This window comes from Cloeon dipterum, chromosome 4 (assembly GCF_949628265.1).
Source record: "Cloeon dipterum chromosome 4, ieCloDipt1.1, whole genome shotgun sequence".
In the NCBI taxonomy this organism is placed as follows: Eukaryota; Metazoa; Arthropoda; class Insecta; order Ephemeroptera; family Baetidae; genus Cloeon; species Cloeon dipterum.
The window spans coordinates 29,342,094-29,368,503 of NC_088789.1; the positions used below are offsets into that span (position 1 = coordinate 29,342,094).

General features: G+C 39.3%; 1 protein-coding gene across 1 annotated transcript; it reads left to right on the forward strand.

Moving 5' to 3' along the window:
* Positions 1-17,495: 17,495 nt before the first annotated feature.
* On the forward strand, positions 17,496-18,848 carry LOC135943716 (ankyrin-2-like). The gene has a single exon (XM_065490378.1). The coding sequence runs from the start codon at positions 17,496-17,498 to the stop codon at positions 18,846-18,848; it is 1,353 nt and encodes a 450-aa protein (XP_065346450.1).
* The last annotated feature ends 7,562 nt before the right edge of the window (positions 18,849-26,410 follow it).

Below are 26,410 nucleotides of genomic sequence, written 5' to 3' on the forward strand. Positions count from 1 at the left end.
TGCAAGCAATCATGGGTGGCTTTCTCGGAGTCATCTGCCAAAAAGCGCCGAATTTACAAGATTTCCAATTCGTTGACTTTCGGAGCAAAGATCTCATTAAATCCCACATCGATCTTAAGGAATAGTTTAGAATATTATGTATGATGACAATATTTCTGCGTTAAGTCTGTTGAATAAAAACTTGTGATGAAAAGAAACAGTAAGATATTATTCTTTCAGCTCCTTGGGATTGTAAAAAAATTATATTTTAAAAACAATCGAGAGGGTAAAATTTCCGAAATTATTACAAGCCCATTCCGATATAGGATATAAATTGAGATAGGAATTTTGAAATAAGAAATATTTGAGGTTTTTCTGATGCATCACCATATCAGGATAAGCTTTGCCGTTGAGAATTACACAATAATTATATGACAAGAGGCACTCAACAAGCTTCACTTTAGTTGACAGTGAAATTTTGTGTGTAAAGGAGGCAATGGAAGTTTTAAAATGATAATAGCCCCGTGCTAAACTGACTCAAAAAGCTGTGTCAACATTTTTTTTTTTTCAAATGAACCCCTTAAAAATTTTGAAGTTAAAGCAATTCTGAGGAAGAGCAGGTTTTCTATTGTGCGTGTGCAAGAGGCGAAATCAATTTTGCATGTATGTGATGGTGTGGCGGTCCAAATATTTAAATAAAACCACTCCAACTTTTTCTATATCTGGCGTCGTATATTGTGGCAATTGAACCCTATTCTCAGGGTCATGAGTCACTTCACGATAAGCCATTAATCGCCTTTCGAGACAATACGCGCAGTGCATGGGGTTTCACTTAATGACGAGCACTATTCGCTAAATCACCACGCACGCCCTGCACGCTAGATTTCCGAAGGTTAAATGCCACCACACGCACAGTTGCCGGCACAGGTACATCTTGCACGTTGCGCTGGTTTGGCACCTGCGCCGCAGGTTGCATAGGCCGCCAGGCGACCCCTACAATGGAAAAGAGCTATTTTTGCACGTGTCGCACTTCTATCTCTTCAGCGCCCGTGAATACTGGTTAAATTATTTGCTCTCGCATGTGTCTATTTCGCCGACTTTATTAATTTTGTCCTGCTGTCTCATTGGATGATTATCTGACCCAGCAATTGCACTCTGCCTACACGCAAGAATCAACGCCGTGCCAACAGAAACCGAGAAAATGGTGCAAATAAAGGATTACTTACAATTAGAACTTTAGTAAAATAAATATTTGGATTATGAAATAAAGTATAAACAATGATTTGGAGGAATATTAACGGAAAAATTCTGTAGCGGATGAGAGAGCATTAATAATTATATCTTTATCGACAAGAAATTTAAAAAAAAATCCAATTGCATGGTAATTGAAAAGAAATCATTCGCATTTATTTTATTTGGATGAAATTTCGCTGTTTAGTTTGATTTCTAGTTCCTGACAAGCATAATATATGGCTTTTTTCCAGAAACTAAAAATTAAAAAAATCAGCGTTCTAAAATAATAAACAGAAAGAAAATTTGACTACCTCTTAGAAGCGAGTAAAATTTTAATTTGCGCAAACCACGCACATTGGATTAAAATAATCTTAAAAGTACTCTGCTGCGGGGAATTTCTGAATTTTAATCGCGACTTTGGAAGTTATGATGCAACTTTTAAGGAAAGCGGGTCAACTAAACATATAAGCTGCTTCGAAAAATTAAGAAAATAAAAACTTCATCAATTTTGTGCTAATGGAATTCAGAATTCAGATACACATTGTTGTGTCCCCCATTCCCTATTAAGAATAAAATACAACAAAGTGAAGTTAACAAAGGTTTCTCATTTTTTAATCGACTCACTCAGTTGTTTAATTGGCCAGAAGAAACTATTTAAACGTGACAAAAAATAATAGAAATTTCAAGCATCAACTATAACGAGAATAATTCTTGTATTTCATCATCCCTATGAGTACAAACTCATGAAAGTTTTCGCATTTTTTTTCACCAAAATATAAATTCTCTATAGGCGTAGATCAGAAAAATATACATTTTGTTTAAACTTGTAACTATATGTAAATGATCAATTAAAGTTTAAATTTAAGAATTTTGGAAAAAAAATAACGCAATTATTTATCTCTGGTAAATAAGTACATAAACTGCTTTAGTTGAAACAACACAAATTTTTAAATATTTTTTCAGCAGTGTTTTCCCCCGCTTATACGTTATGAAGAGATCGCAAACTTTCCATTTCCACGAGGCCGGCCGCACAAGAAACTCTCCAGAGCTTATTTTTCCAACGCAGGAGCAACGCTTGTCACAGTTCTCTAAAGATATGGAGCCTACAAAAATATACTACCGGTGTGAGTGGTGGCACCAGGCGCGAACAGCATTTACCACATTCAACATGGAACCATTATTAATTTAAGGTGAGTTTTTCCTCATTAACACTACCTAATGAATCAGTGTTAAAATTTTATGATTAATTTTAAATCAAATAATCGTCTTATAAAAATTTAATAGCATTTAAAAAATTAACATTTGAGTTTTAAGGTGATTTATTTAAAAATTTAAAATTTGAAAATATTTGAAAAAAGGATTTTTTTTAGTAAAATTTTAAGTTACACGCCAACTAGAATATGGTAATTTCACCCCCCCCCCCCCTATACGTCTCGACTTTTTCCGCGCGACCGAGGATTCGCCCCCCGGCAACTCCGGGGTGCACGGCCGCCTCGAGTTGCGGGCGTCCCCGTGACGTGCGGCAACCCTAGGGAGCGAGGCCACCTCGAGTTCGGGGCGTCCCCGTGACAGGTGGCAACCCTAGGGTGCGCGGCCGCCTCGACTTTGAGTGGTCCCCGTGGCGTGCGGCAACCTTTGGGAGCGCGGCCGACTTAAGTTGGGTCCGGCCGTGTGGTGTCTGGCAACCCTAGAGTGCGCGGCCGCCTTGAGTTTTTGCCGTCACTACGGCGTGCGGCAACCCTAGGAAGGGCGGCTGACTAAAGTTGGGGCCGGTCGTGTGGTGTCTGGCAACCCTAGAGTGGTCGGCCGCCTTGAGTTCGGGCAGTCTCTACGGCGTGTGGCAACCCTAGGGTTCACGGCTGCTTGGGGTTTGGGCCGTCCCTATGGCGTGTGGCAACCCTAGGAGTCTTTGCCGCATTGAGTTTGGCCGTCACTATAGCGTGTGGAAACCCTATGAAGCGCGGCCGACTTAAGTTGTGGCCGGTCCTGTGGTGTCTGGCAACGCTAGAGTACGCGACCGCCTTTAGTTTTGGTCGTCCCGATGTTGTCTGGCAACCCTAAGAGGCGTGGAAGACTTAAGTGTTAGGCGTCTGACGGGAGAGTGGCAACCCTAGGGTGGGCGGCCGCCTTGATTTTTGGGAGTCCCTACAGCGTGTGGCAACCCTATAGTGGTCGGCCGCCTTGAGTTCAGGCAGTCTCTACGGCGTGTGGCAACCCTAGGGTCGGAGGCCACATTGAGTTTTGGCAACCTCTATGACATGTGGCAACCCTAGGAGGCGTGGCAGACTTAAGTGTTAGGCGTCTGATGGGAGAGTGGCAACCCTAGGGGGGCAACTGACTCCAGTTGGGGGTAGCTACGAGGATGCGGCCGCCCGACTCGGGTGCCAGACAAAACTTATTGGCAAACTCTGGGGTTATGGCAACCCTATCGGCGCGGCCGTTCCCGAAGCCACCCCCGGGAGCGGCGACTTCGGGGCCGCGCCGCGCCCCTTTCCCGCAATTTCCGACTCCGGTTCTCCGTGCTCGCCTCGGCCGCCTCCCGCGCCTTCGCGAATCTCGCGCCGATCCCATGAATCGCCCCGCGGGTGCCCCTCGTTCGCGGGGCTCCCGGGCGCCCCGCGGACTGTTGCGGGGCGAACGCGCCCGCGCGGCGGCCTCCCGGGTCGCCTCCGGTGCCGCCCGCCGAATCGCGGCCCGATCGGAGCGGCCGTTCCGCGGCCACCCCCGGGGGCGGCGACTTCGGGGCCCCGCCGCGCCCCCATCCCGCGCCCGGCGACCCCGGGTCCCTATGCTCGTCCGGCTCGCCTCGGCCGCCTCCGTCGCCCCCGCGAATCTCGCGCCGATCCGCCGACCCGCCCCGCGGGTGCGCCTCCTTCGCGGGGCTCCCGGGCGCCCCGCGGACTTTTGCGGGGCGATCGCGCCCGCGCGGCGGCCTCCGGGGTGAGCCCCGGACCCGCGTGCCGAATTTCGACCCGATCGTTAGACGAAAGTTTTTTCGGGGGAGGTTTGCGCCCCCTCGGGGGCGTCCGGCGCCCCCGCGCCCATTCGAGAAAATGCTCGCGGGGACCTCCCCGGTCGTCCCCCGTCGTCGACTCGACTCGGAATTTTTCGATTTTTATTGTTTTTTTAATATATAGTAGGATAAATATTAGTAAGTTTTTTTCAGTCAAGTCTTCTCAAATCTTAAAAATATCTTGATTCCTATACATCGAGTGTAAAAACAAAATAAAATGGTAAAACTGCAATCTTAAATTTCTTTTAACCTATATTAAATCATATCAGCCGCAATGTTGCTTGACCCATTTTCCAAGGCGCCGCAACAAATAATGTTGTATTCATTCGCCTGCTGCGCTTCATTGTCATTACTTATTATTAAGCGCGGATCATTCAAAGCCATCATTGTGAGCTCTCTCCGCCGGAAGCTGCATGCCGTCCGCCCCTTGCTGATTGCTCTCTCCTTTTACGCAGCAACCAATATCGCCAGAAGCGGCGTTTGTTCACAAAAGCAGCGCTGTTTGATTGACTCTCGTTTATTCGATCTCTGTTTTCCGGAACAGATCAACAGGAATCTCGGAAATTAGGGCTGCGTTACCAACAGCTATCTTATAGACGCGACTAAAACAAATAACTATGCATAATCCCAACATCATAACATCGAAAACAACAAAATCACCCAACAAATCTTTATTCATTTTTCGTGAAAATTTGTTTGAACAGCCAAAGTCTAAAGTTTTGTTTGTGTTTTACAAACTGTTATTATTCTCAGTGTTTTCAAAAGCTATATCAGCTTCAAAGAGTGACAACCGATCAATTCATTCGCCTGCGCACTCGCGATCAGCAGACATCAAGATATTTCCCTCTCTGAAGCGCCGCACATTACTCGCTTAAAATGTCCACCACTGGTTACGTCATTTTCGATTCCTCACTCTTCATATTTTTGCTAGTGGTTGCTGTAATTATCCTCCTCGTTGTCGCAGCCAGCTCCAAACATATCCTGGTTAAGGCAGACCTCGTTAGAGTTATTGTGTACAGACACAAAAGGTAAAATATTATTTTGGCTTTTCCAAGGTTCGAAATTATTACATAATTTTTATTTTTCAGCAATAGGATCCAAGCTGTACCAAAGGAAGTAGTGTAAACATAGTCGGTGAGTGCAACCTAGCTAGACTTTCAGAGTAAATATTAAAACAAAAATCAATTTAATTAAATTTTTTTACAAGCAATAAATTAAATTGGTTCATTGAGTTTATTGTTTGTTAAATATAGCAAGAGTTTTTATCTCTACAAAGTGCACAATAATGAAATGAGAACCGACAAATCGTAAAAATTCAGATTTATCGAAAAATTAAATGATTCCCTCTTTTGTCCCAATGTTGTGGGAAGTGTGAGCAAAATTTACTTAATTCGGGAAATTAATCATACTTTAAGAAAAAAGTCAGTTGATGCTCGCCAGTTTCTCTTTTTCTATATTTCTATTTAAATTGACGCTTTACTTTAAGTAAATATAACAAATTTGTTTACTTGAACGTTCGAATTGCTAAAATTAATTTTTTCGTATCAACTTGAACTTTGAAGTTTGGACCCTACTTTGAATGCAATCCCCTCTCTCTTTCAGATTAGACGCTTCAGTTCTCACTTAGGATCGAAAGGCAGCAGACACACAGCTACGTCCAACTCTCTAATTTTGTGCATCTTAGAGAAGAAATCATGGCCAACGAAGACGCAGGAAATCCTTCCTCTCTGCAGGATGAAGCCACGACGGTCGATTTATCCAACACGGACTATCTCTTCAGGTGCATCGACCGACTGAGGCCCACTTCCGAATGGCCTTACGAACCGTTTTGCTTCGCCAAAATGCCTCGGACGAGGCGAGAAAATATTCTGAGGCTGCTCGCGTTCGCCAACGACGATGTGGAGCCTCAGCACAAGATCCCGTATCCGCGGATGCTGGAAGTTTTTAAGGTTTTGGTGAAGGATCCGATTGAACGGATCGAGTTCATGCCTCAAAGCCCTGGACAAGCGGACGCATGTTTTTCCTGCCTGCGATCGAAGGAGTGGCGGAGAGCAACGCACACAGCATCAGATTGCTGAGGGTGAACCTGATCTGCCCTAGTTTCTGGTCTCGACGCGAGGGACTCGCCACTCTCAAGTTCAGAAACCTCCGGGAACTGCGAATGCCTGGTTTGGTTATGAGAACTGACGATTTTGACAAGATTACATCAGCCTTTCAACACTTGACCATCCTGGAAAGCAACCTGCACTTCACCTTGAACAAAGAAACCATGGCGGTGATGCTGCGGCGTTTGAAAAAACTGAGGAACTTCCTCTTTGACGTTGTTTCCGACGGGGAAGAATACTGGACTTCGAATAAGCCCACGAAACCCGACCGGTGCATCCCATACAGCCGGCTCTTGGTGCAGCAGTTTCCTTTTTTAACCGCAATCGGCTGCGATCCAGATTTGATTGAAGACCGTACGCAGTTCTATCACGAATGGGAGTCAAGTATCTGCCACGTTTTGGATGACAACGAAGCTGAGGCGCTGAACGGAGCGAGTGGACTCAAGCACCTGTTCGTCCGGCGTCAGATGCACCCTCGACAGGCAGAGTGGCATTCCGAATCCGCTGAAACCCTCTTTGTTGTCGGTCTTTCTGGCTTTTTTGAGTGGGAATCGCTCTGCCGGCTGAGGAAAATCAAGAAACTTATCACGATCGATTGCTGTCCCACCAGGCAAATGGCATCAAGGTTGCGAGTCTCCATCAATTACAAGAAGAATATGCAAATTTTTCTGGTGGAAGAGCATCGCGCTCCAGACGTCCGTCTTTTCATGACAATTAATCCCCTTCCTGCAACTTTGGACGGGATCGTGGAGTTGCACTTCTACGACCTGCCGAAAAACATGAATAGAATGGTCAACGTGATGAGGGCGCCTGATTTGACGAGCATCCACCTAACCATTCAAAATCTGCAGAAATATAATTTGAAGGATGTCACGGACGCTTTGAGATCAACAAAATGTGTTGCTCGCAGTCTAAAGTCCTTGATTGGTAAATATATTTTGTTTATGTTTGTATTGTTTTTATTTATTGACCATGGTTACACCTTCGCAGTTCAGATTCATGAACCTCTGGATTTGGAGAAGCAAGCGATGGTGGGTGGCTTTCTCGGAGTCATCTTCCATAAAGCGCCGAATTTACAAGATTTTCAATTCGTTGAATTTCGGAGCAAAGATCTCATAAAATCCTCTATCCATCTTAAGAAATAGTTTAGAATATGTGATGACAATATTTCTGAGTTAAGACTGTTTAATAAAAACTTGTGATGTGAAGTAAAAGTCTGATTTTTTTCTTTCTGCTCGTTACCTAGGATTAAAAAATATAAAAATTTCGATTACTTTCGAGTGGGTAAAATGTCCAAAAGTATCACATGTCCATTCCAATATAGGATATAAATTTAGATAGGAAATTTGAAATATTTGAAGTTTTTCGGATTCATCACCATATCAGGATAAGCTTCGCCGTTGAGAGTTAATCATGAAAAGAAGCACTCGTCAAACCAGACTCTTGTTGACAGTGCAATTTTGTGTGTTTGATGCTCTCTTTGTGTAAAGGAGGCAATGGATGTTGTAAAAAGACAATAGTTCCGTTATCAAATTTCCATGTTATTTGAATTTTTTCATTGATTTATGCGTTCAATTAACCTGATTTTCATTAGTATTTTTTTTTCAAAATTCATTTTTACGATCAGAAAAGCATCTAACAGATTAAAAAAATTGGTAAATTAGTATTACACCACATAATTAAACGACTGATAGGACAAGACAAATTATTAAACAACTTTTAACAGGTTTTTGAGTTGTCTTATCATAAACAAAGGCTGACATGGCTATACACACATATCTTTGTTAAAAAGTAGTGGGTAATTTTTATAAATGTTATTTGTTGAGAAAATTCCACTCTGAAGAGTATTTTGAATCGTTTGAATACCCTTCAATCGTCTGAGAAATATTGCTTTGATTAAAAAGGCAGCGGAATCCGTATATTCTTCGAATTTTGAATTATCACGGAAACAGGCGGTATTTTAGTGCCTGCCACCTGGCGGCGTTAACCTTTTCCCTGAGTTAACCTGTGCGCCCATGCGTACTGCAGGTTTAGTGATAAAACGATTATTCCTTTTCTACCAGCCGAACGATAAGCAGCAATCGTGCTCGCTCACAAGGCCAGTCAAATTTGGTGCTTCGCTGTCGCACACACGTAAGAAAAATATTATTAGATTTAAATTAACCTTATCGCGCAGTGAGTCTTATTCAAAATATCAATAAATCGATCATTAATTCCAGTACGGTGACCTTGCCCGTGAGAATTCCTGGAGTAAATTAAATATTGCATTCGTCTCGTTAAATTGACCTTCCCATTAATTTGGGGTAAGAAATTTATTTTATTTATTTGCTGAGATGTTTTAATTTATTATGAACCGCAATATTCTAATTTTTTTATATGTTAATTAATGATTTTATGACTCTCCATAATTCCTAAAATTCTTTGATGCATTCTAAATGTTTGACATTATTGACTGAATTCTTGTTTGTAATTCCAGATCAAATCTTGGGACGAACAAATAACTCTTTTATTCCGAATATCCAGGGAATTCAGCTTCCTTTTCCCCACAGTGTAGGTATGTAAATTATTTCTTTAAAAATTCCTAACTCTTCAATTGTCACTATAAACATCGAGATTTTCCCTTTTTACACATCTTTTTAACGAACTTTATGAACTTCTTCCCACAGAGTTTAAGATTTTGAGGTGGAAAATGTCTTCGTCATTCATGAGCGTCCAAGAAACGAGTCGTTTCCTAGAAAAAACGACAACCGGTCTTTCGCCTTTGATGCTTGCAGCCAAGGAAAGTGACCTGAAGCACTGCCTTGAATTGGTTGAAAAATCAGGCGAAAGGGCTGATGCAACAACAGAATTCGGAGTAACCCTGCTTCACATTGCTGCGACGAACAAATATTATGGAATGGACATAATCCGTCATTTCAAGTTTGAAGCAGGGCTCGATTTGAAGAAAAAAGATGCTGATGGCGAAGAACCGATCCACTATGCGGTTCGGCTGGCCGACTTTGAGCGAGCAAAGGAACTGCTGATTCTAAGAAACAACATATCGAATATACTCCACTACTTCGTCACAAAAAACAACTTGAAGTTCAGCAAGATTGTTCATCAACACGATGCCAAGCTGGTAAAGGAATTCGACTCCAAGGGTAGATTGGCCCTCCACATCGCAGCCGAACTTGCGGGTCCGGAAATGGTCAAGTGGCTTGTTTGCGAGGCTGGAGTCAAGGTCAGGGCCTTGAGCAAAGACAAGTCATCAGCTTTGCACTTCGCTGCGCGAAATAGCCGAATCAGATACGCAAGAGAAATGATGGTGTTTTTGTTGAGTAAAAAGTTGAAGAAGTACGCCAAAAATGAGTCTGGAGAAACGCCAATGCACGCAGCGCTTTCCGTGGAAAACGTCTATGTCGCTCGTGACTTGTTGGATGCAGGTGTGAGGGTTAAGAAGTGTGATCCGAATATTTTGATGTACTGCGTGAAGATCAACAAAATCAAAAGTGCCAAATTTATTTTCAACAGGAATTCGCATCTTATGAAAGGGATCGATTCAGCAGGTTGCAATTTACTCCACGTCGCAGCAGAGTTTTCGAACAAGGAAATGTGCGAGTGGATCATCACCAAAGATGTAATCAATCCCAAGAAATTGTGCGCCTCAGAATTGAAATCCACCGTCTTCCACCACGTGGCAAAAAACAAAGCGCACGGGGTGGAGCTCGTCCGTTACTTCGTCGGCTTGAAAGTTGATCTGAATAAAAGGGACAAATCAGGGGAAACTCCCCTCCACTATGCGCTTCGGAACGAAAACCTGGAGGTCGCCGACGAGATGATTAGCAACGGCGCTGATTTGGATGTTAAGTTGGATCAATTGAACTTGTTATGGTTCTGCATTTCAAAAAACATTTTGAAGAGTGCCAAATTCGTGCATTCAAAGGACCCAAGTCAGATGCAGGTGCAGGGAAAAGAAGGGGAAAACGCTCTTCACCTCGCGGCAGCCAACGCCGATCTAAATATGTGCCAGTGGCTTTGCAATGTCCACCATTACGCGCTATCCTTGACCGAGGAAATCCACAACTCCGTTCTACATTTCGTCGCCTGCAACGAGAAGTACGGACAAAGCCTCGTCAGCTTTTTTGATTCCAAGAGTGTGGACATTAATGGTCAAAACAAGAACATGGAGACGCCCCTGCACGCTGCTCTGTGCAAAGAGAACATCAAAGTCGCCGAGGAGCTGCTTAAATTCGGCGCTGATATAAATGTCAAAATCAATAATGACAACCTTCTGCACTTTTGCATCCGCAGAAATAAACTCGCCAGCGCCAAATTCGTGGCAGGAGTCAAGCCAGAACTTGTTAAGGAAAAATGCTCTGGAGGAGAAACTGCGCTTCAACTGGCCAAGAAAATCGAAAATCTCGAGAATTGCATGCTTCTCACTGAAATATAGGCTCCGTTACCATCATCGTGCAAAGTGAAATTCCCCTGGCTCTTGGATTGGAATCAGTCTCCACAAGCATATTCAATTAATCGGATGAAAAATGAAATATTTTAGCATTTTAAAAATAAGGCGAAATAAAAAAATGGCAAACAAGCCACGTAGAATATAAATTGCTTTTTTATTTTAAATTTGAAACAAAAGTGGATGTATTTATGCTATAGCAATTGGCATCAATCTATATTTTTTGAACGAATATGTTGCATTCCTATACATTTTAGGACAGAACTTAAATAGTTAGCAAAATAAATCGAATATATTTTCTTGAAAGTCATGAACATTAGTTAGTTTTAAGGGCTGGTAGGCCCCAATTTGCAAATTCGGCCGCTGCACCGAAATTTGACTGAAATTCCCAGGATGAATATTTTTAATTATTATATATCCAAATGTGTTAAGTTTAGTGAGCCTGTGCTTGATCCTTGCGAGCGGTGTTTGTTAAGGTTTGTTACTCCCCTTAGCGTTGGAGGGGAAGGTAAAAGCGGTGGCGGATAAACGAGCGGGCACGCGACTTTGGATGTTGAATGGAGCAGAAACTGAGCAGCGAGACAACGAAAGACGAGTGAAATGCTGGCGGCGCAGCGCTGGTGAAATTAAAATTTAATTGTGATGCCTGCTTTTTCGGTTTTAACATGTTGAAATAAAAAATAAGTTTTCTTAAGTATTTTCCTTTCCCTTTTCGTCTTCTCTATTCTCTTGTATGTCCTTTAAAAACACGAAATGACAGCACTACATATTTAAGCGTTGCCAAATAAATTATTTTTCTCAACCGGCTGACAAAGAGTTTGGTAGCCCATCTCCACCTAGCAGCCAGACGTATGAGGTTGAAGATGGACAGGTCAACCTGCCATATACAAAAAACTCAACTACTTCCTCAGAACTTAGATTGTCTTCAAGTCAAAACAAATAACTGCACTCAGAGCCGGCAAATTTGTTCAATTAAAAGTTATTAATTAAGGAATCAGGAAGCCAGTAGTTACCAGTACTCATTAAAGCAATTGCCATCAACAGGCACATCAAGAAAACATTGCCAAATAGAAAAATAGCCAGGCTATAGGGTAAAATCTATAAGGGTAAAATTTATGTCTTCTTTCTTGTGCAGGTTTTCGTCATCAATTTTGTGCTAATGGAATCCAGAATTCAGATACACATTGTTGAGTCCCCCATTCCCATTAAAAATAAAATACAACAAAGTGAAGTTAACAAAGGTTTCTCACTTTTCATCGACTCAGTTGTTTAATTGGCCAGTAGGAACTAGAACGTGTCCAAAAAAAAAAAAAATAAAAAAAATACAAGCTTCAACTGTCGAGAACAATTCCGGTATTTTTTCATCCCTTCAAGTAAAAATGCTTGTGACTTTCACATTTTTTATCACCAAAAGAAAATTTGTTTATAGATAAGAAAAATTAAGTAATTTAAATAAACTTGTACCTATATAAATGATCGATTTAAGTTTACATTTAAGAATTTTGAAAAAGAGTTAACCAAATTATTTATCTTTGGTAAATAAGTACATAAACTGCTTTCCTTGAAACAACACAAATTTTTAAATATTTTTTCAGCAGTGTTTTCCCCCGCTTATACGTTATGAAGAGATCGCAAACTTTCCATTTCCACGAGGCCGGCCGCACAAGCAAATTTCCAGAGCTTATTCTTCCAACGCAGAAGTTGCGCCTACCATAGAATAGATGCCAAAAGCCATGAAGAAGCACACGAAAATAATTAATCGTTTGACGTGGTGGCACCAGTCTCTCACAGCTTTTATATCCTTCAATAGCAAACCGTTAACAACGTGTTAAGGTGAGTTTTTTCCTCATCAAATCTTCCACCAAATAAATCAGTGTTCAAAATTTTATGCCTAATTTGAAATAAAAAAATAGTCCTGTAAAAATTTAATTAGAGCTAAGAAAAATACAATTTAAGTTTAAAGTTAATATATTTTTTAAAAATTAAAATTTTAAAAAAAAATTGAAATTCTGAATTAAATTGTAAATTACACGCCGATATGTATTAATAAGTTTTTTTTTATCATTAACCAGTTTTGTCAGTCAAGTATTGCCAATTCTTAAAAATGTCTCAATTCATATAACATCGAGTGTAAAAACAAAATAAAATGGTAAAACTGCAATCTTAAATTTCTTTTAAACTATATTAAATTATATCAGCCGCAATGTCAATTGACCTATTTTCCACGTCACCGCAACGCAGCAACAAATAATGTTTAATTCATTCACCTGCTCCGTTTCATTTTCATTCTTTATTATTAAGCACGGATCATTGAGAGCCCTCAGCTCTCTCCACCGGCAGCTGCATGCTCGCCGCCCCTTGCTGATTGCTCTCTCCTTTTACGCAGCGACCAATATCGCCAGAAGCGGCGTTTGTTCACAAAAGCAGCGCTGTTTGATTGAATCTCGATAAAATACGATCTCTGTTTACCGGAACAGATTCACAGTAATCGCGTAAATTAAGGCTGCTTTAACAACAGCTATCTAATAGACGCGAGTAAAACAAATAACTATGCATAGTTCCAAAAGTATTACATCAAAAACAACAAAATCACCCAACAAATCTTTATTCATTTTTCGTGAAAAATTGTTTAAACAGCCAAAGTCTAAAGTTTTGTTTGTGTTTTTCAAACGCTACTTCAGCTCCAAGAAGTGGCAAACGATCAGTTCATTCTCCTGCACACTCGCGTGATCACCAGATTTCAAGATATTTTTCTCTCTCTGAAGCGCCGCACATTACTCGCTTAAAATGTCCACCACTGGTTACATCTTTTTCGATTCCTCGCTCTTCATATTTTGGCTAGTGGTTGCTGTAATAATCCTCCTCGTTGTCGCAGCCAGCTCCAAACATATCCTGATTAAGGCAGACCTCGTTAGAGTTATTGTGTATAGACACAAAAGGTAAAATATTATTTTGGCTTTTCCAAAGGTTCGAAATTATTACATAATTTTTATTTTTCAGCAATAGGATCCAAGCTGTACCACAGGAAGTAGTGCAAACATAGTCGGTGAGTGCAACCTAGCTAGACTTTCAGAGTAAATATTAAAAAAATATCAATTAAATTAAAACTTTATACAAACAATACATTAAATTGGTTCATTGAGTTTATTGTTTGTTAAATATAGCAAGAGTTTTTATCTCTAAAAAGTGCGCAATAATGAAATGAGAACCGATAAGTCGTAAAAATTCAGATTTATCGAAAAATTAAATGATTCCCTCTCATGTCCCAATGCTGTGGGAAGTGTGAGCAAATTTTTTTTTAATTCGGGAAATTATAATCATACTATAAAAAGTAGTCAGTTGATGCTCGCCAGTTTATCTTTTTCTTTATTTCTATTTAAATTAAAGCTTTACTTTAAGTAAATATAACAAATTTGTTTACTTGAACGTTCGAATTGCTAAAAGTATGTTTTTCTAGTCATTTTTAACTTTGAAGTTTGGACCCTGCTTAAATACAATCCCCTCCTCTCTTTCAGACTAGACACTTCAGTTCTCACCGAGGATCGAAAGGCATCAGACACACATATCTACATCCAACTCTCTAATTTTAATAACAAGAAAAAATGGCCAACGAAGACGCAGGAAATCCATCCTCTCTGCAGGATGAAGCCACGACGGTCGATTTATCCAACACGGACTATCTCTTCAGGTGCATCGACCGCCTGAGGCCCACTTCCGAATGCCCTTACGAACCGTTTTGCTTCGCCAAAATGCCTCGGACCAGGCGAGAAAATATTCTGAGGCTGCTCGCGTTCGCCAACGACGATGTGGAGCCTCAGCACAAGATCCCGGATCCGCGGATGCTGGAAGTTTTTAAGGTTTTGGTGAAGGATCCGATTGAACGGATCGAGTTCATGCCCAAAAGCCCTGGACAAGCTGACACTTTTTTTCTGCCAGCGATCGAAGGAGTGGCGGAGAGCAACGCTCACAGCATCAGATTGCTGAGGGTGAACCTGATCTGCCCTAGTTTCTGGTCTCGACCCGAGGGACACGCCACTCTCAAGTTCAGAAACCTCCGGGAACTGCGAATGCCTGGTTTTGTTATGAGAACTGACGATTTTGATAAGGTGACCTCGGCCTTTCAACATTTGACCATCCTGGAATGCAACCTGCACTTCTCCTTGAACAAAGAAACCATGGCGGTGATGCTGAGGCGTTTGAAAAAACTGAAGAACTTCCTCTTTGACGTTGTTTCCGACGGGGAGGAATACTGGACTTCGAATAAGCCCACGGAACCCGACCGGTGCATCCCATACAGCCGGCTCTTGGTGCAGCAGTTCCCTTTTTTAACCGCAATCGGCTGCGATCCTGATTTGATTGGAGACCGTACGCAGTTCTATCACGAGTGGGAGTCCAGTATCTGCCACGTTTTGGATGACAATGAAGCTGAGGCGCTGAACGGAGCGAGTGGACTCAAGCACCTGTTCGTCCGGCGTCAGATGCACCCCCGACAGGCAGAGTGGCATTCCGAATCCGCTGAAACCCTCTTTGTTGTCGGACTTTCTGGCTTTTTTGAGTGGGAATCGCTCTGCCGGCTGAGGAAGATCAGGAAACTTATCACGATCGATTGCTGTCCCACCAGGCAAATGGCATCAAGGTTGCGAGTCTCCATCAATTACAAGAAGAATATGCAAATTTTTCTGGTGGAAGAGCATCGCGCTCCAGACATCCGTCTTTTTATGACAATTAATCTCCTTCCTGCAACTTTGGACGGGATCGTGGAGTTGCACTTCTACGACATGCCGAAAAACATGAAAAGAATGGTCAACGTGATGAGGGCACCTGATTTGACGAGCATCCACTTAACCATTCGAAATCTGCAGAAATATAATCTGAAGGATGTCACGGACGCTTTGAAATCAAGAAAATGTGTTGCTCGCAGTCTTAAGTCCTTGATTGGTAAATATATTTTGTTTATGTTTGTGTGGTTTTCATTTATTGACTATGTTTTCTCCTCCCAGTTCAGATTCAAGAACCTCTTGATTTGGAGAAGCAAGCAATCATGGGTGGCTTTCTCGGGGTCATCTGCCAAAAAGCGCCGAATTTACAAGATTTCCAAATCGTTGACTTTCGGAGCAAAGATCTTGTTAAATCCTATATTCATCTTGAGGAATAGTATAGAATATGTGATGACAACATTTATGAGTTAGACTGTTAAATAAACACTTGTGATGAAAAGTAACAGAGAAAAATTCTTCTTTATGCACCTTACCTGGGATTGTACAAAAATTAAAAATTTTGATTACTTTCGAGATGGTAAAATGGTTGAATTTATCCCAAGTCCATTCCAATATAGGATATAAATTGAGATAGGAATTTTGAAATAGGAAATATTTGAGGTTTTCCGGATTCATCACCACATCAGGATAAGCTTTGCCGTTGAGAGTTACACATGACAAGAAGCACTCGTCAAACTAGACTTTTGTTGACAATCCAATTTTATGTGTGTGATGCTCTCTTTGTATAAAGGAGACAATGGATGTTGTACAAAGATAATAGTTCTGTCATCAAGTTTCCATGTTATTTGAATTTTTTCATTGATTTATGCGTTCAATTAACCTGATTTTCATTAGTATTTTTTTTCTCAAAATTCATTTTTACGATCAGAAAAGCATCTAAAAGATTCATAAAATTGGTAAATTTGTATTACACCACATAATTAAACGACTGATAATACAAGACAAATTATTAAACAACTTTTAACAGGTTTGAGTTGTCTTATCATTAACAAAGGCTGACATGGCTATACACACATATATTTGTTAAAAAAGTATCGGGTAATTTTGATAAATGTTATTTGTTGAGAAAATTCCACTCTGAAGAGTATTTTGAATCGTTTGAATTCCCTTCAATCGTCTGAGAAATATTGCTTTGATTATAAAGGCAGCGGAATCCGTGTTCTTCGAATTTTGAATTATCACGGAAACAGGCAGTATTTTAGTGCCTGCCACCTGGTGGCGTTAACCTTTACCCTGAGTTAACCTGTGCGCCCATGCGTACTGCAGGTTTAGTCATAAAACGATTATTCCATTTCTACCAGCCGAACGATAAGCAGCTATCGTGTTCGCTCACAAGGCCAGTCAAATTTGGTGCTTCGCTCTCGCACGCACGTAAGAAAAATATTATTATATTTTAATTAACCTTATCACGAAGTGATTGAGTCTTATTCAAAATATCAATAAATCGATCATTTATTCCAGTACGGTGACCTTGCCCGTGAGAATTCCTGGAGTAAATTAAATATTGCATTCGTCTCGTTAAATTGACCTTCCCATTAATTTGGGGTAAGAAATTTATTTTATTTATTTGCTGAGATGTTTAATTTATTATTAACCTTAATATTGTAATTTTTTAATATGTTAATTAATGATTTTATGACTCTCCGTAAATCCTCAAATTCTTTGTTGCATTCTAAATGTTTGGCATTATTGACTGAATTATTGTTTGTAATTCCAGATCAAATCTTGGGACGAACAAATAACTCTTTTATTCTGAATATTCAGGGAATTCAGATTCCTTTTCCCCAAAGTGGAAGTATGTAAATTATTTCTTTAAAAAATCCTAAATCTTCAATTGTTACTATAAACATCGAGATTTTTTTTATACACATCTTTTTAACGAATTTTATGAACTTCTTCCCACAGAGTTCAAGATTTTGAGGAAGAAAATGGTTTTGTCATTCATGAGCTTCCAAGAAACGAAGCGTTTCCTAGTTAAAACGACAACTGGCCTGACGCCTTTGATGCTTGTAGCCAAGGAAAGTGACCTGAAGCACTGCCTTGAATTGGTTGAAAAATCAGGCGAAAGGGCTGATTCAACAACAGAATTCGGAGTAACCCTGCTTCACATTGCTGCAATGAACAAATCTGATGGAATGGATATAATCCGTTATTTCACGCTTGAAGCAGGGCTCGATTTGGAGAAAAAAGATGCTGATGGCGAAGAACCAATCCACTATGCGGTTCGGCTGGCTAACTTTGAGCGAGCAAAGGAACTGCTGATTCTCAGAAACAACTTATCGAATATACTCCACTACTTCGTCACAGAAAATAACTTGAAGTTCAGCAAGATTGTCCATCAACACGACGGCGAGCTGGTTAAGGAATTCGACTCCAAGGGTAGATTGGCCCTCCACATCGCAGCCGAATTTGCTGATCCGGAAATGGTCAAGTGGCTTGTTCGCGAGGCTGGAGTCGACGTCGAGGCCCTGAGCAAAGACAAGTCGACAGCTTTGCACTTCACGGCGCGAAACAGCCAAATCCGATACGCAAGAGAAATGATGGTGTTTTTCTTGAGTAAAAAGTTGAATAAGTACGCCAAAAATGAGTCTGGAGAAACGCCAATGCACGCAGCACTTTCCGTGGAAAATGTCAATGTCGCCGGTGAGTTGTTGAAGGCAGGCGTGAGATTTGAGATGTGTGATGAGAATATTTTAATATACTGCGTGAAGAACAACAAAATCGAAAGTGCCAAATTTATTTTCGACAAGAATTCGCATCTTTTGAAAGTTGATTCAGCAGGTTGCAATTTACTCCACATTGCAGCAGAGTTTTCGAACAAGGAAATGTGCGAGTGGATCGTCAGCAAAAATGTAATCAACCCTAAGGATTTGTGCGCCTCAGAATTGAAATTCACCGTCTTCCACCACGTGGCAAAAAACAAGGCGCACGGGGTGGAACTCATCAGTTACTTCGTCGGCTTGAAAGTTGATCTCAACGACATTAATGGTCAAAACAAGAATATGGAGACGCCCCTGCACGCTGCTCTGTGCAAAGAGAACATCAAAGTCGCCGAGGAGCTGCTTAAATTCGGCGCTGATATAAATGTCAAAATTGACAATGACAACCTTCTGCACTTTTGTATCCGCAAAAATAAACTCACCAGCGCCAAATTCGTGGCAGGAGTCAAGCCAGAACTTGTGAAGGAAAAATGCTCTGGAGGAGAAACCGCGCTCCAACTGGCCTTGGAACACGCCGATCTCGAGTTTTGCACGTTTCTCACTGGAATATATAGGCTCCGTCACCTGCATCGTTGAAAGTGAAATTCCCCTGGCTCTTGGATTGGAATCAGTCTCCACAAGCATATTCAATTAATCGGATGAAAAATGAAATATCGTAGCATTTTAAAAATAAGGCGAAATAAAAAATGGCAAACAAGCCACGTAGAATATAAATTGCTTTTTTATTTTAAAATTTTCACGAACAAAAGTAGATGTATTTATATAGCAATTGGCATCCATGAATAGTTAGTTAAAATAAATCGAATATTTTTTCTTGAAAGGCAATGACAAAAGTTATTTAAGGGCTGGTAGGCCCCAATTTGCAAATTCGGCCGCTGCACCGAAATTCCCTTGATGAATGTTTTTAATTATTATATATATCCAAATGTGTTAAGTTTAGTGAGCCTGCGCTTGATCCTTGCGAGCGAGGTTTGTTAAGGTTTGTTACTCTCCTTAGCGTTGGAGGGGAAGGTAAAAGCGGTGGCGGATAAACGAGCAGGCACGCGACTTTGGATGTTGAATGGAGCAGCGAGGTAACGAAAGACGAATGAAATGCTAGCGGTGCAGCGCTGGTGAAATTAAGATTTAATTGTGATGCCTGCTGTTTCGGTTTTAACATGTTGAAATAAAAAATTACTTTTTCTTAATATTTTCCTTTCTCTTTTCGTCTTCTCTATTCTCTAGTGTGTCCTTTAAAAACACGAAATGACAGCACTATAAATTTAAGCGTTGCCAAAAAACTTTTTTTCTCAGCCGGCTGACAAAGAGTTGGATAGCCCATCTCAACCTAGCAGCCAGACGTATGAAGTTGAAGATGGACAGGTCAACCTGCCTTATACAAAAAAATCAATTACTTTCTCAGAACTTAGATTGTCTTCAAGTCAAAACAAATAAATGCACTCAGAGCCGGCAAATTTGTCCAATTAAAAATTATTAATTAAGGCATCAGGGAACCAGTAGTTACCAGTACTCATTAAAGCAATTGCCATCAACAGGCATATCAAGCAAACCACACAAAAGAGAAAAATGGTCAGGCTCGCGCAAAAACATACAAGGGATAAATTTATGTCTTCTTTTTGTGCAGGTCTTCGTCTTCTTCCGTGTCATCGGTTTCCTCTTGCTGCGAAAAATAATTTTAAATAAAGAGTCAAAATACAAAGTAAAACAGACTCACCGAAAGAGTTGAATCTGTGTCTGGATCCTTTCCATTTGTTAGCCGTTCTTCATATTTGAGGGTCCATAGAAAAAGCTTCCATTCTTTTCTGAATAAAAATATTAAAAAAAATGTGAATTTCATTCGAGCGAGGAGTGAATTTAATTAATCTCACCTATAGCGTCGACTCGAGGCATCCTCCGTAGTTCGCCCGAAGGTGATCAATCCACAGAAAATCAGCAAGACGATTGCTACTATCAGGGCAATGGGGGCGAACAAAATACATATAAGTAGCGATCCAGAGGGTGTTCAAAAGATCGTCAGAAAACATCATGGAATAATGATCGAGTGGTTTGCAAAGAAGACGCAATCGAAGTGCTCAGAGGCTCAAATGGAATTTTACTGCCTAAATTAACTGATTGAGAAACTAAGATATTATGTATATTAAACGCTAAGTGGGGAGTATTATTGTTAGACAAATACAAACAAACACATGGCCATTGATATCTGGGGTTCATTGGAAATTAATAATTGTTTGGGGGAGATTTCAACAATTTTTTAATCAATAAAAATATATATTATAGATTTCCGTGTGTTTATATATTATTCTAGATTGGTTTCTTGACAATTTATTGATTTAACCTTCGGTTTTTTTTATTTTCAAGCTGTTGAAAGTTTTTGTTGTAAATTATTAATTAATTTGCTAGACGCGCATAGTATCCAGCGCGCACTTGTTATTTATCTGACCACAGAAAGTCAATAATCATGCAAGTTTGCAAGTATATATAATTAAAAAAACGTAAATTTGTAAATTATTTACTTAACTATAATGAAATTTAATATAAACTATAGAATAATATTTAAATAAATAAAAGTTAACAACTTTTAAATTTGCTTGTCTCATTTTAAAAAAAGTAACCACTAACCAGCCCGTTGGCTCGCATTGTTAAGGCACTCTCGCAGGAGTGTCAAAGCAATGAGAGGTATTTGAGCAATTTGGAGATCTAATACTGGCTACCGTTCGCGGTGTTATTATTACCCGGGTTTCAGCATTCGTGCTAGTGCAGTGCGCGCCCTTCCCGCTCCGAGGACAGGGATAAAAAGAGCAAAAAAATATGAAAAAATCATTTAAAATAGAAGTTAATTTAAAATAATAAGATTGTAACAATGTTATAATAATATAAAATTAATTATTGAAACCAGGCTACTAGGCTGCCGTTTATTGAATATTTTTTATAAATTAGTTTTTTCATCATGCTACGGGCCAATGGCCAATTTATCACTGTTAGAGAGACAAATGCAGCTGACAGCCAAAAAGCCAAACACAACCCGACCTAAAATACAAACCGTCTCTGCTAGCCACCGAGCCCACCGCATTCGTATTTTTTGCGACCAAGAGAAAGACAATTTTATGTAAAATATCTGGGATTATGCATATTTGTTTTAGATAGCTGTTAGTGACGCAGCCCTAAGTTTTGATATTCCTGTTAATCTGTTTCGGTAAACAGAGATCGTTTAAGCGAGAGTCAATCAAAGTGCGCTGCTTTTGTGCAAACACGCTTCTAGCGATATTGATTGCTGCGTATATAAAAGGAGAGAGCAAGGGGCGGACGGCATGCAGCTGCCGATGGAGAGAGCTGAGTGCCCTGAATGATCTGCGCTTAATAATAATAAAGAATGGAAATGAATCGCAACAGATGAATGAATGAAACATTTGTTGCGGCGACGTGAAAAATAGGTCAATTGATATTGCGGCAGATATTTGTTAATTTGTTTAAAAGAAAATTTATGATTGAAAATTAACTTGATGCCTCTTTCCTTCCAACTGAATGTTACAAAAATTATTTTTCCTAATGAATTCAGAATTCAGAAACATTGTTCTGTCTTTAAGAACCATGTCTTTACAATTAATTACAAAATAATGAAGTTAATAATGGTTTCTCGTTGTTAAAGAGGAATGATACTGGAAAAGCCTGGAAAATGCTTGTTGCCAATTCATAAACTCATCCCTTAGGAATTTGAAAAGCACGGTAACTTTCCAGCCAATTTTCTCAAAAAATTACAGCGCTCCTTAGGTCAATTTAGGCTTTAACAGAATCCTAAGGGATGAGTTTATGCATTGGCAACAAGCATTTTCCAGGCTTTTCCAGTATCATTCCTCTTTAAATTGTCTCAGTTGTTTAAATGGCCAGTACATATGAGGTGAAACATGTAAAAAAAATAACAATTTCAATCTTCAACTAACAGTTCTGGTCTTTCATCATCCCTTCGAGTACAAACTCATGAAAGTTTTTGCATTTTTTATCAGCAAAAGATAAATTCTTTACAGGTATAGATAAGAAAAATCGAAATTTTGTTTAAACTTGTAACTATATGTATGATCGATCAAAGTTTATAAATTTAAGAATTTTGGAAGAAAATTAACGAAATTATTTATCTTTGGTAAATAAATACATAAACTGCTTTAGTTGAAACAACACAAATTTTTAAATATTTTTTCAGCAGTGTATTCCCCCGCTTATACGTTATGAAGAGATCGCAAACTTTCCATTTCCACGAGGCCAGCCGCTTAAGCAACTCTCCAGGTCTCCGCAGAGCTCATTCTTGCTAAGCAGAAGTAACGCTTGTCACACAGATCTTTAAAGCCATGAAGCCTACGAAAACATTCAACCGGTGCGCGTGGTGGCACCAGGCGATAACTGCATTCACCTTATTTAACAGGAAACCATTATTCATTTAAGGTGAGTTTTTCCTCATCAAATCGAACTATAAAAACCACTGCTCAAATTTTTATCCTTTATTCACAATCAAATAATAGTCTTATATTAATTTAATATCACAGCAAAGCAAATGCCATTTGAGTTTTAAATTTAGTTATTTAAAAATAAAAAATAAAAAAATATTTAAAAAATTCAGTTTTTCATTATTATTGTTATTTCAGAAGAGGGCGGAAACGTGTCTTGCAGTCCATCAAAAACGAAAAACGGTTTGCTGACGGACTGAAAATTCAAGACTTTCATCGGTGAGTTTGTCAATTTATTTTTTACTCTTTTTAAAATTCATTTTCCTAGCAAGATGAAAACAATGACAAGGAAGATGAGGAAGACAAGTACAGGAAAGGACCCACAAATATATCCTTGCCATGTTTTTGCTTCAGCGTGTTCTGTTTCTATTTGGTGTTGCATTTTGGTTTGCTTGCTGTTAGCTATCGCCATATTGAGTAGTTAAAACTCTTTCTTCCCTACTGCCTTAATTGATAATTTTTAACTGGACCGTTTGTTTTGTTTCTGCATGACGACGATTTATGTTCAAATCTGAAAAACTAATTGAGTGTTTCGAATAAATATGTGATGGTGAAGAATAAATTTCTTTATTTGAGTTTTATGTACAGCTGACCTTACTTTTGTTTCTCTTACAATAAGTCACAAAATTGAAAAGAACAGTTTTTATTCTTTAGGCTAGTTTTTGCTTTTACAGTTAAAAAATTTTCAACTAAAAGATGCCAATGATGGTGTGTGCTCAAAGTTTGCCTCCACAAAAAGAAACAATATGTTTGGAGATAAACAACAAATAATTATTTTTAAGTTCACAGTTTGCTACTTTTAGTTTATGGCGCCACGGAAAAGAGCTCGTCCGGTTCTTTGCATCCGTAAACGTCGACGTGAACGGAGAAATGGAAAAGGGGAGAACGCCCCTGCACGGCGCTCTCTTCGCGGAAAACGTGGACGTCGCCAAAACTCTGCTTCGTCTCGGTGCAAAATTAAATAAAAGTAAAAATAACATTTTGATCTTCTGCGTCATGGCCAACAAATAGAAAGCGCCCAGTTTGTGCACAGCACGAACAAGAATCTGGTTAAGTTCTCAATATTTGCTTGCTTCTCCGTCACCAGCATTATGGAAAGTGAAATTCGCCTGGGTTTTGGATTGGAATCTGTATCGGAAAAATATGATTTGTGGCACTTTAAAAATTATGTCCAACAAAAAACTTACAAACACACCATGTTAAATATAAATATCATAGCTTTTAATTTTTGAAATGGAAGTAGATTTTATTTATATTGAAATTTGGCAACTATCGATATTATATGAACACACCAATGTTTTTATTTACTACATAGTCTATTCTTTTGATACTAATAATAAATCGGATATTTGCTCGAGAAAGACAAGAACAAATTACTTATTTAGGGACCTCTAGAGGCCTCAATTGGTTCGATTTTATTTTATTCGAAATCCGATTGAATATTATTCCCCACAAACATAGCATTTAGTGAGTTTAAACCATCAGCCAGCATTGGCTCATTGCGAACTATTTTTTGGCGTCGTCAAAGGCATCTGCGTTGGAGGGGAAGGTAAAAGCGGTGGCGAACAAGCGAGCAGGAACGCGACTCTGGATGTTGAATGCAGATGAGCGGCGAGAGGAAAATGAAAATTAATTAATGAAATTCCTGCGGCGCAGCGCTTGTGAAAGGGAAATTTATTTTAGGAGCAACTATTTCGTTTTTGACACATGTAGACATTATTTAACACTTTGTCGACCTTACTTATTGGAATTGATCAAGAAAAGACCAAAATCAAAACATTTGCCTTCACAACAAGCAAATTTAAAATTTATTAATTTTAAGCATCAGGGAACCAGTAGTTAAAAGTACTCATTATGGCGATTGCCAACAACAAGCAAATCAAAGAAACAACGCCCAATAGAAAAAAGAGCACGCTGACGCAAAAACATGGCATGGATATTTTTATGGGTTCTTTTCTGTGCAGGTCTTCTTCATCATCTTCCGAGTCATCGCTTCCCTCTTGCTGCAAAAAATAATTTTGAAAAGAGTGAATATAAAAAAAAGATAGACAAACCCACCGAAAGCGTTGAATCTGTGTCTGCATCGTTTCCATGTAATAGCCGTCTTTCATTTCTAATCACTCGCAAGAAACGTTTCTGCTCTCGTCTGAATAAGAAAAAAAGAGAAATCAATACGAATTTCATTCGAGTGAGGAGAGAATATAATCTCACCTATTACGTCGATTCATTCCATGTTCCCTAGTTGACCCGTCATTGATCACGCCACAGAAAATCAGCTCGAAGATTACAACTATGACGGCGATTGGGACGAACAAAATATAGCTGGCGATCCAGAGGGTGTCCAGAAGATCGTCAGAAAACATATTTGAAAAGGATTCGAGTAGTTTGCAGAGAAGATGGAAATCGAACTGCTCAGAGGCTCAAATGGAATTGAACTGCCTCACACAACTGATTGAGACGCTAAGATTATGTATATTAAACGCTGAGTGGGGACCAGTATTATTGTTAGACAAATAAAAACAATTGCACGGCCCCCAGTAATGCGCCAATGATAAATGGGGAACTGAAAAAAACCTTTCGTTCAATGGGAATTAAAAATTGATAGGAGGAGATTTCAATTATTTTTTATTGAATAAAAAATCTTTTATAGAGCTCTGTGTATTTAGTTGATTCCATTGGTTTTTCGTAGTCATTTATTGATTTTACCTTCGATTTTATACATATTTACAAGCTGCTGGAAATGTTTTAAATTTTTAATTGTGAATTATTTAATTCGCTAGCTACACTTTAAATATATCCGGCGCGTACTTTTATATCACTCCAATCACAAAGATATGCTACGCAAATATGCAACTATATATAAATCAAATAAGTATATGCTCTTTAAAATATAATAAAAATTATCTACATAACAGTTATTAATTTTATAAGATATTCATAAAAATTCAATAAGGTTTGCATAATATTTTAAAATTAAAAGAAATACGAAACAATCATTATAGTAAATAATGAATACCTAAAAAAATGTTATTATTTTTAATAAATATATATGTAATTTTTAAATTTGTTATGAATAAATTTAATTTAAATTAAAAAACCGAGCCGATAAACTGCCGCCTATTATGTATTTTTTGTCTTCCTTTTTGTGATCTCCATTATTTGCTACGCGCCAAACGGTAAAAAATCAGCCAACTGCCAAAAACGCCAGACACAACATAAAAACTAAAAATGAAACCGTCTGCTAGCCAAAGAGCCCACCGCTTCAAGCATTCGTGTTTTGCGACCAAGAGAAAGAATTTATTTTAATTAACTGGGATTGTCTGGTTTGTTTAAAAGAAGATAACATTTTTGTTCTCCTGACGATCACTGACTTTGATCGAGTTTAAGCTCAAAGTTGATGTTTTTGTTTGCCAAACATTGGAATCGTCACTGCATTTACACAAAACTACTGCTTATTCTTTTATTGTCATTCAACCGAGAGGGACCATAGAGTTAACGCTTTCCTAGCAATTGGTAGCATTTAAGTTGGAAGGAAGCAAAATGTCCAGACTCTTTGTAAGTAAAATATATCTTTCAATCGATAAAAGGTCACAGGATAAATTGATACATTTTTTTCAGCAGAGAATGAATTCATTCATCGCC

What these genes read in the sequence shown, in the direction of transcription:
- LOC135943716 (XM_065490378.1), top strand. Translation starts at nt 17,496, where the DNA reads ATGAGCTTCCAAGAAACGAAGCGTTTCCTAGTTAAAACGACAACTGGC.